Here is a 12119-nt window from a genome sequence, read left to right on the forward strand (position 1 = left end):
AAAGAAATAAACCCCCAAAACCCACCCCACATTTATTGAATATAAGCCTGTTTTGCTTTCCAATAGTACATTTCAAGACGAAAGCAAACCACTAGTTTAGATGTATTAAGGAGGTGCTTGATAACAGGAAAACACGTGTTGGCAATCCTAAATTCAATTTGAATCGCCGTTTTTCAAAAGCCCCGAAATGGTGGCCAATCTATATAGAACATAATAAAACAATGCATGTAAATGTCTAAATATTATTTACATTTTGTTCGCAGTAGCCTGGATGAAGAATAGAGACTTACACCTTTCTTATTATAGAATATCATGTTATTAGCTGTGTGTGATATATTTGTATTTTCATTAGAACATTAAGAAAGACAAATTTACATATTAGCCGAGTAGAACTATAATATCTGACCGTGGGAGGTTTGTATAGGGTTTTTTTCCGTTGATTTGTGTGTCCCTTTTGAAAACATTCCTGATTGACCACGGTAATTTTGTTTAGAGTTTTGAGAAATTCGAAATGGCGTCCAAGATAGCCACCATTTCACATCTTCTACCACAACTCCTCCTTATTAAACCTAAGACGATAATTGTCTGGTCTATCCATAGGTTATAGGGGCCAAGGAATCCATTTTAAAACTTTGGAAATATTACCTCAAATTGTTGCCATGCGTAAGTAAACATTGCATCAGTAAATGTATTTATGGAACATAATATATTTGATGTTGATCATCATGTCGAACTTTAAAAAAGTTTCTGATGATTCTGAGGTCTGCGAAGATCTGGTGAGTAAAAACTGGCTTGTGAATAGTGTACAGGTCCCATTTTTATACAACAGTTGTCGACCATAACTTAAAGTGCACGTTAATAACCCATTGTAGGTATCTGGAGGCCTTGTGTGCATCACTCTACTGGTGCCAGGTTCTTTATTATGTTATCTGAAATAATACAAGTAACTAATGAAGCACAGACCATGGCTGGTGTAGTGACAGCAGAACCAGTATACCATCATGAATTCTCAGAAGCTGTGCCAAAACCATTATTCACAATCTAACAAAAACAGCCAGTAGTTTCACAAATCCATATCGTATCGCGCACAGTGTGATGCTTGACCTCATTAAGTGAAATGGCATTGGCAAGAAGCTATTGGAAACATTTGAGTCTTAGAGAATCACATGAGGAATCACAAATCCATGAGGTGCACTGAAAGCGGCTAGTTATAGTACAAGACGGCGGACAACAATACACCCTTCCTTGGAGTAACCAGAGCAGAGCAATTGCCAAGGATTAGTAATCCTGATAGTGACCAAAAAGAAGCAAATAGAAAGATATTCCCAAATGTTGTTGATGTGACAACAATTCATATCCACTCATGAAATATTGTTAACTTGTTTGTTGTTCTCTGTATTCCAACAGTAATGCCAGAATATGTTATTTTATGATTAGTTCTATCTAGAAACAATGATTGAAACAATGCTATTGTAACTAACACTAACACATGTATTATAGACAATATATAATACGAAGCTATACTGAAAGCCTAGTGGTAAAGCGTTCGCTTGATGCGCGGTCAGTCTGGAATCGATTCCCGTCGGTGGACCCATTGGGCTATTTCTCGTTCCAGCCAGTGCACCACGACTGGTATATCAAAGGTCGTGGTATGTGCTATCCTGTCTGTGGGATGGTGCATATAAAAGATCCCTTGCTGCTAATCGAAAAGAGTAGCCCATGAAGTGGCGACAGCGGGTTCCCTCTCTCAAAATCTCTGTGGTCTTTAATCAAATATCCAACGCCAAATAACCGTAAATAAAAAATGTGTTGAGTGCGTCGTTAAATAAAACAGTTCCGTCCATTATAACAGGTTCTTGGCAAACAAAATATGTCATAATATTAATATAATTTATTATTGCTTCTAGTGGCCAAACAAAATTTGAAATAATTCGGCAAAAGTCACTTCAAATTTTATTTTTGGGGGGACCACACGTAAGTCTTGCTGGGAATATATACTCTTTTAGACAGACGCATGCATTATTTTCAATTCTAGTAGACTGAATATTAACGTCTAAACCGAAGATATCCTTCATCTATTAAATCTATAATCCCTGCCCCACATAAAAATACTATTTCTCGTTCCAGCCAGTGCGCCACGACTGGTATATCAAAGGCTGTGGTATGTGCTATCATCTCTGTTGGATGGTGCATATAAAAGACCCCTTGCTACTAATGGAAAAACCTGTAGCGGGTTTCCTCTCTAAGACTATATGTCAAAATTACCAAATGTTTGACATTCAATAGCCGATGACTAATAAATTAATGTGCACTAGTGTTGTCGTTAAACAAACTAAATTTAACCTTTAACTACCGCTAACAAAGTTAGTCTGATCCACGGCACTAGAAAACTATTAGCAATAATAGGAGATTATTATACGAGAATAGCCACGAGAATTGCCGATTGACAAGACAAACATTCCGATTGCAATCAGTTACGTTGCTTGTCTCGTACGATACACTCGCATCGTGTGGTCTCGCCTTAAGACCACAGCTACGAAATACGGCGGAGTCTGAAGGCGATAACAAAAATGGGTCTCTGAGATAAGAGATAACAAAAGATAAATGAATATGATAAAAACATGTTTCGTGGTGGAGCCACATGTTTTTTACCGTGTTTCTCTCTTATTGTGACGTCAGCATCGCTGGTGGCCTTGCTATAACTAGTCTAGTATGTGAACGTATCACGTGTTGCTCTAGTTTCAGTAGTCTCGATCAACAGGCTCGATCACCATGAAACTTGTCGTCGTTCTTCTGGTTTTCGCCGTCGCCTCATTGTCAGGTACGACATTGTAAGAAAAAACTGTTTGTTTTTTAGGTACAAGGATTTGTGAGGATATATGTGTGTGTGTGTGTGTGTGTGTGTGTGTGTGTGCGTGCGTGCGTGCGTGCGTGCGTGCGTGCGTGCGTGCGTGCTTGCGTGCGTGTGTGTGTGTGTATTTGTGGGCAGGGGGGTCTTTCTTAAAAGATAGATGTCCTATTTCGCAGACATCCCATTTGATAGAAACAACTTTTTATTGAGTTATTAAGATCGATCTCCGATGGTGGGTCCATTGGGCTATTTTTCGTTCCAGCCAATGCACCACGACTGGTATATCAAAGGCCGTGGTATGTGCTACACTGTTTGACATCCAATAGTAGATTATTAATAAATCAATGCGCTCTATTAGTGTCGTTAAACAAAACAAAACATTAATTTAAAAAAACACAAAAAACTTTATTGAGTAGATTGTCTGGCGCATCAGTAATGCATTTTACAATTTGTCTGTCTTCATTGCACATTGTCTAGAAGTATATGAAAAAATTAAAACAAAATAATAATAAAGTAATATAATAATAATAATAATAATAAATAACAACCACAACGACAACAACAACAACAATAATATACTACTACTACTACTATTATTACTACTACTACTACTACTACTACTACTACTACTACTACTACTACTACTACTACTACTACTACTACTGTAACTACTACTACTACTACTACTACTAATAATAATAATAAGAAGAAGAAGAAGAAGAAGAAAAGAAGAAGAAGAAAGAATAGTATTAATAAATAAATAAGAGTATGGAGTGGGTGTGAAGAGTGTATGACAAATTTATTATTATTATTATTATCATTGTTATTATTATTATTATATAATAATATATTAGTTTGCATAATAATTATTAGACACGTTTGTTTTGAAAACTGTAGACAGTTTTTTAATTACAGTCAGTATCTACCGTACGTACTACGTACTAAGGTCGATTGTCGCACTATTTTCTTTACATGCAGCCTATAATGTTTTCTAAGATAAAAAGAAGCACTTCGTTATTTCTTCCAGCGTGCTTTTTGTCCCCAACATTTCGAAATATCTTTTTACGTCCTCCAACAATAGTCCTATGAACTATTCAATATGGGACTGTCTCCCCGAGAAAGTCGATAGCGGTCTTTCGGACAATTTCGCCTGTAGAAATCCATGAAAAGGAAATCTCCACATGTTGGGGTCATAACTAACACTCTAAACAATAAAAAAAAAAAATGTATTTCATAATGTCGCAAAATACTACGGATTGTAAGAAAGAAAAAACAAGTGGGTCAGTCGACAGTTGTTTTTAGTACGTACAGTGTTTAGTACGTGTTCATTAGTATAGCATTTGATTTCCTTTTAAATCGCGTTTTATATGACACACCATTTACAAATAAGACCGATATGAAAATGAAAATTGTACCATCAAATGCAGAATAGAACAAACTATCTTTGTACAAAATCTCACCTTTCTGCATTGCATACTTTAAATAGTTGGTGTTTCTTTTTGCATATATAATCATGCTATATTAAGACACACGTCGATTCTAAATGTAACACGTAAATCCATTGCCACTCGGAGGATTCGAACCTGGAACTCCCCTCCCTATCCAGCAACAATGCTGAGAAACTAGGGAAATTTCCAGCTAGATATTGCCAGAAGGAATACTTTATGGCAACAGTTCTGCACGAGGCGTACGTATCAATATATGATCGTGTGTGGAAAGTTTAAAGTTTGTTTTGTTTACCGACACCAATAGAGCACATTGATTTATTGGATGTCAAATAATTCGTATTTTATTACCTACAGTCTTACAGAAAACAAAAACGCTACATTTTTTTCCATTAGTAACAAGAGATCTTTTATATGCACCATCCCATAGGCAGGATAGCACAAACCACAGTTTTTAATATACCAGTCGTTGTGCACTGACTGGAACGAAAAATAGCCCAATGGGCCCACCTGCTTGGATCGACCCTAAACCGACCGCGTGTCAAGCCAGCGTTTTACCACTGGGCTACGTCCCGTCCCATCCCTCGGTATTTGTGTGGACTACTGGAGCAGAAAGAATATTATTTACATGTATATCAGTTTATTATTACAGTGAGAGCTGAGACATGTTTGTCAGTAAGTGACTGTGTCGTGACTGGATGTTCCGCAGGAGGAAATCTCGTCTGTGACGATGAGGGGAAATGCACGTGCGAGACTAGCCACAATTGCACGGACGGTGAAGATATTGGCGGTAAGACAAACCGATCCATACCGCCATAAGCGTATGAGATAGTAGTGGGGGGGGGGGGGGGGGGGGGGCAACCAATCGTAAATGATTCGTGTGCAACCCTATATAGCTGTTTGGTAGTAATGCTAATATGAATAAATGATTTTTCCAAGATTCGGGCATTTTCGTTTAATTTGGGGCAAAAGCCAGCCTGCCCCCTACAAAACTGGGAGCCCGTACGCCTATGTATACCGCATATAATTAAAGGAGCAATGATATTTTAAAACTTATATTTTGTTTAATTAACAAGCATTCTGAGAGTACTTCTAAAAAAATACATTTATGTCCCATATAGAGCCCAACATAGTTTCGAAAATGGGTAAATCGTCACGAAAGTCAAACTTGATCTGTAAGAGAACATAATAAAGCTATACACAAGTTAACCTCAATATTTTAAGACATTGCGAAAAAAACAGTCTGGAAAAATGTATGAAGGTAACAAAAAATATGGTCCTCTCCGGTAGGATCGGTAAAATAAAATAAAAAATAAAATAAAATAAAATACAATAAATATCTATCAATAATAAAAATAAATACAAAATTTTCAAACAAAAAGAAAGAGCCCCCCACCCCCCCAATATTTAATACACAAATGTATGGAATACACCAAGCTTGTTTTGATTTGTACCCATGCATTTTGCAAGTGCCAGCGAAGGGCTTCTGACAATGTATAAACTACAGATATGATTAAAAATTAAATGAAAGATGGGGTGTGAAATCAAACCCAGAACTTAATGGATAAATTTTATAACTTCCGCCAAAACGTCAGGTATTAAATGTAATAAAAATAACGAGTCTGAACAATATTTAAATAACAAATCTCTTTGTAAACTGTTTACCGTGTTCTTAAACCAAAATTTTGGATTGTGCGATTAATCGGTCAAATCGATGCTGTGTTCGTTGTATTCCTAAATATACAATAACCATCGCTTGAATATAACATTTCAGTTCACTGCAATAGCGCACGACATTGCCGGAATTGGTACGAATCTGCACCGAACCACAAATGTGAGTGTGGCGACACGCACAACCTCCACTGCATAGACTCAAGATGTAAATGCGGATATCCTCCTAACTGTTAGTTTTCATATGTTACTTTTACATTTGAAGATATCTTTCTCTGTCTTACCCCCACCCTTTTTCCCTCTGTCTCTTTCACTTTGTTTTAGCCTAATCTTTGTCTCTCTCATTCTCCCAATCAATCAATGAATCAATCAGTCAGTCAATCAATCAATCAATCAATCAGTCTCTCTCTCTCTCTCTCTCTCTCTCTCTCTCTCTCTCTCTCTCTCTCTCTCTCTCTCTCTCTCTCTCTCTCTCTCTCTCTCGCAGTATTTTTCTCTAACAGTGCAGTTACTGACACACACACAAACACACGCGCGCGCGCGCGCGCACGCACGCACGCACGCACGCACGCACGCACGCACGCACACAAAAATAAGAAACTTCCGCTAACTTTGCTTGAACATAACTTGATGAAAACAAACCGGGGGAATAATTGTTATATATGCGTTTAAAGAGTGTTCCATGATGCATCGTTTGGTGCAAAAATCATGGCCATAGGTTAACAGAAACTGAGAGAAATTTTGACCAAGTGTGGTAGGGGTTAAAACAAAAACCACCCACTTAATAACGGGTATGACTACCTCTTGGATTGACCACTGCAGTGCATCGCAGGCGCATAGAATTGACTAAAGTGTTGATTTGTGCCTGTGGAATATTGTTCCATTCCTGAATGAGCGCTTGACGAAGTTCGTTGACGTTAGCGGGTGGGTTGGGACGACGCCTCAATCGTCTGTCCAGACTATCCCAGACATGCTCGATGGGGTTGAGATCAGGACTTTTAGCGGACCAGTCATCAATGAAATCAATGTTATTTATCCTAAGAAAATTTACAGTGTCTCTAGCTGTATGAGAGGTGGCATTATCATGCTGAAAAATCGAGTTGTTGGCGTTGTTATGGAACAGAGGAATGACGTGATGAGCGAGAATGTCATCGGGGTAACGTTGAGCATTTAAATTGCCATCAATGACGACTAGTGGCGAACGATAACCATGGGCAATGGCTGCCCAGACCACGACACAACCCCCATCCCCAAAACGATCTCGTTCAAGAACACAATAGTCAGCATAGCGTTCATTTCTCCTACGGTAGACGCGTACCCTGCCATCACCACGTTGTAAAGAAAACTGTATTCCAGCGTCGCCGTATCCAACGAGTGTGTGCACGTGCCCAATTAAGATGATTTAGACGATGACGTTGAGTTAAAACGCATCCGACGTAAGGACGTCGTGCATGTAAACCGTTCTCCCGCAGACGATTACGAACAATTTGCCCACTGATTCGGTTATTATGAAGCCCAGGTGTGTTAGCAGCAGTAGCAGTGGCAGTTTGGAATCGATTGCGCAAATGCGTGTTCGTGATATACCGGTCTTGACCACGCGTTGTAACACGCGGACGTCCACGACGTGGCAAGTCGTTGGTGCTTCCTGTCGTTCGAAATCTTACGCGAAGATTTCGTATCGCTCAACTAGAACTCCCAACATGCCTTGCAACGTCTTCTGTCGACATGCCAGCATCAAGCATGCCAATCGCCCGTTCGCGTAAAGTAATGGGTATTCTTGGCATACTAAAAATGCTACAATGTAAAAAACGTTAATTTTTTTTACAAATTTTGAAGCGTTTTCGTTGACTTGACAACAATGTCAGTAAGACAACTAAAACAAACTGACCGAATACTACACGGGACATGTCGAACCATGCATGCACGTGCAAACTGAATTTCACGTTGTCGACGATTAACAGTGCAAAAATAATCGATAAAATTCATTAATCCTGATAATACAGCTCACGGCTACTACTACCTATATAATTTCATTACACAATGAATTCTTTAACACAACAAATACTATATGTACAAATCGGAAGTTTCTTTTTTTGTTCAGTATATATATATATATAATTAAATTTCTGTTACATTCATTACAATGTAACGTCATCCGATTGGTCCAGACATAGCAACAGGAGTTTATTCATTTTTCGATGAACGTAAAAATTACGTCGTCAGGGAACGTCATATGCGATGACATCATTTTATATGGGCAAGTTGTCTTAATGAGCGTTATTGTTTATGGATAAAAAATAATTCAAAATAAAGTATGACGTTTTAGTGTTATTATTAGCATGTATCATTCAAATTTAATTGTAAGTATTGTCTGTTATTTCTTTTACGTTCATCTGGGTATGAACCAAAAAAATCATCCGCAAACTTATGTGAGAACGGCTTCGCCGATTCACACAGTTTGCGGATGATTTTATTTGTTCATACCACGATGAACGTAAAAGAAACAACAGACAATCCTTAAATACATACATACATACATACATATACATATACATATACATATACATATACATATACATATACATATATACATATACATACATACATACATACATACATACAATGACGTTGCCTCGTTTGGAATTTCCGCGGATTTATTTTATTTTTCCCATGACTGATATTTATTAGGGGCGGGTCGTAGCTCAGTGGTAAAGCGCTTGCTCGACGCGCGGTTGGTCTGGGATCGATCCCCGTCGGTGGGCCCATTGCTACTAATGGAAAAACATACGAGTTTCCTCTTTAAGACTATATGTCAAAATTACCAAATGTTTGACATCCAATAGCCGATGATTAATTAATTCAATGTGCTCTAATGGTGTCTCAGACATGAAAAAAGTTTGTTTTATTTAACGACGTCGCTAGAACACATTGATTTTTCATCTTATCATCGGCTATTGGACATCAAACATATGGCCATTCTGACACTGTTTTTATAGGCAACCCGCTGTCGCCACATAGGCTACTCTTTTTACGACAGGCAGCAAGAGATCTTTTATTTGCGCTACCCACAGGCAGGATAGCACAAACCATGGCCTTTGTTGAACCAGTCATGGATCACTGGTCGGTGCAAGTGGTTTACACCTACCCATTGAGCCTTGTGGGGCACTCACTCAGGGTTTGGAGTCGGTATCTCGATTAAAAATCCCATGCCTCGACTGGGATCCGAACCCAGTACCTACCAGCCTGTAGACCGATGGCCTGCCACGACGCCACCGAGGCCGGTAACTTCAGACATGAATGCATAATTCTATTTCTTGCATATCCTGAGAGAAAAAAAGATTTAAAACAAATTTCTTTCTCAACTAAAAAGCTCCACACGATATCAGTATCTAGTAAACTTGCACGTGGCATCGCAATCAATTTCGATTGTGTAATTTATTTTTGATTGGATAGAATACCTGGGTCTTCACCTAGGAGTAGCCAGTTGTATGTCTTTAAATAACTATAGGGACGGGACGTAGCGCAGTGGTAAAGCGTCCGCTCGATGCGCGGTTGGTCTGGGATCGATCCCCGTCGGTGGGCCCATTGGGCTATTTCTCGTTATAGCCAGTGCACCGAGACTGGTATATCAAAGGCCGTGGTATGTACTACCTTGTCTGTGGGATGGTGCATATAAAATATCCCTTGCTGCTAATCGAAAAGAGTAGCCCATGAAGTGGCGACAACGGGTTTCCTCTCTCAATAGCTGTGTGGTCCTTAACCATATGTCTGACGCCATATAACCGTAAATAAAATGTTTTTTGAGTGCGTCGTTAAATAAAACATTTCTTTCTTTCTTTCTGATATTTATTTTACAGGTCTGGGTTTGCCTCGGCATTTTTTTCCTATATGGCTACGCCCCAGTATATATATATATATATATTATTATTATTATATTATATTATATTATATTATATTATATTATATTATATTATATTATATTATATTATATTATATTATATTATATTTCCAGAAGGAAGCTCCGTTATAGAATAGGCAGAAAGTCGAATAAATAGGAAAACACAGATGTAGGTACCTTGTGAATAGAGGTTTGATTTACGTAATAGAATTGTCATCTTTGTATGCATTGGAAATAAAACTCGTTGAACTGTTGTAGTTGATTTTAATTGGGTTTCTTATTACTTTCAGTTACCTAAACTGGTATTCCTTTCTGTGCGATCGAGCAGTAAGATACACATTTAAAATGTTTATAGCTAAAGGTAGTGCTAAACCAAGTAATTTCCGGCTGGGTCAAAGTTCGAGGTGCACCCCAACTTTTAAAAGTTAAAACCACAAGTCCTGTGCTTAGTCGTAAATGTGAGTGTGTTGGTTGTAAACAAAATTAGTTTTATCTGCGCAAAAATTATATGCAATTTTATTTCATCTAGTAGCACTGTGTCAAGTAGCCTTGTGCTTGAAACATGTATGGGGTACCTGTAAAACAATGTATTAAAAGTTTGTGCAGAACAGATTGTCCCCCATTTTTTTCTGATTCACTTTAAGTGTGAGGGTGGTAATATTTATGTCGATTGATACACTGCGGGTAGGAGTTTAGCCACATATGTTACTGTTGTCTTCTATGGGATTTGATTTGGTAGTATACACCACAAAGGTATCTGACTACTATTTTGTTTGTATATATACGAACTTACAAACTTTATCCTAAGTAGAAATATAATGTTTAAATTTTTTATCAGAAAAAAATCAAAAGGTTTGCACACCAGGCAAAGCCTATATAAGTGCTCTCCTAAACAAGATGGATATCAGACAATAATCAATATTCATAGTATATTCATATACATGTATGTGTGTGTGTGTATATATATATATATATATATATATATATATATATATATATATATATATATATATGTATATATAAAACAATAATAACATAATGTCCAGTGGATTAAAGTAATTTAACATACATGTAATTAATATTTATTAATATATAGTAATAACAGGTAGAGGGTAGATAGAATACAAATGGGACAGTCGAGAAAATTATGATAGTGATGATCCTATTGTTGGAGCTAATCCTTATATGGGGCAGTAAAATCAGAATAATAAGTAAGTTCAACTCGAATCTCTTACTTTCAGTATATATCTATGTACTGCTTTAAAAATTAAATAGTTTTCTTCAATTGGTAGGTTTATTGAGCCGGATAATAGTAGATCAATGTCTAAGATATCAAGGTAATTCCTTAAGGATGCAAATAAATCATATCTTTGTCTGATGAACAGAGGGCAGACATAAAAAGAATGAAAATTGTCTTCACAGTTATCTCCACATGCACAGCTTGGCTTATCAGAAGATAGTACTAAACCAAATAACTTCCGGCTGGGTCAAAGTTCGAGGTGCACCGAACTTTTGATAGAGAAGTGAACACCACAAGTCCTGTGATTGTTATAAATGTGAGTGTGTTGGTTGTAAAAAATAATAGTTTCATCTGGGTAAAAAAAAAATGCAATTTTATTTCATCTAGTACCAATGTGTCAAGTAGCCTTGTGCTTGAAACATGTATGGGGTACCTGTAAAAAAAAGTACTCGAATTTTGTGCGGAACTAAGGTAGTCATAGACGCTACCCGTTATCTCAGAAACGAGCAGCTTGACCCCCAATTTTTTCTGATTCACTTTAAGTGTGAGGGGTGGTAGTATTTATATCCGTGGCGTTTATGTTGATTGATACGCTGCAGGTAGGAGTTTTAGCCACATATGTTACTATTGTCGTCTATGGGATTTGATTTGGTAGTATACACCCAGAAAAATGGCTTCAAATTAAATGACAGTTTAGGTTGCTAGCAGAGTTACGAAGCTGACAATGGATAATGTTACATTCACGATTTCCATAAAGATAGAGAGTAGATAAAGGATTGGGATTTCCCTTTTTTTATTAATTTGTTTATAGTTTTGTAGACATGGTTAATTTTTAGTTAAACATTCCATGACTCCAAAGTATTAGGAATAAAGCTGTTTTTTTATGAATTAGTATGGTATGTTGGTGGAGTGAATGGACGTTGTTTTCTGAGTGTGAAACGATTATTGGGATTAACATATGATAATATTTCATCAAGTAGATATTGAGGTGTTTCGTCTTTAAGGATTTTATGC

At 37.4% G+C, this 12119-nt stretch overlaps 1 protein-coding gene across 1 annotated transcript; it reads left to right on the forward strand.

Annotated features, from left to right (window-relative positions):
• Positions 1-2686: 2686 nt before the first annotated feature.
• On the forward strand, positions 2687-10119 carry LOC121389904. The gene is made up of 4 exons (XM_041521564.1): positions 2687-2821; positions 4949-5086; positions 6071-6199; positions 9980-10119. Coding segments are annotated over exons 1-4 (318 nt in total). The 5' UTR covers positions 2687-2772; the 3' UTR covers positions 9982-10119.
• The last annotated feature ends 2000 nt before the right edge of the window (positions 10120-12119 follow it).

The sequence above is a fragment of the Gigantopelta aegis genome, chromosome 15 (assembly GCF_016097555.1).
Source record: "Gigantopelta aegis isolate Gae_Host chromosome 15, Gae_host_genome, whole genome shotgun sequence".
Taxonomy (NCBI): domain Eukaryota; kingdom Metazoa; phylum Mollusca; class Gastropoda; order Neomphalida; family Peltospiridae; genus Gigantopelta; species Gigantopelta aegis.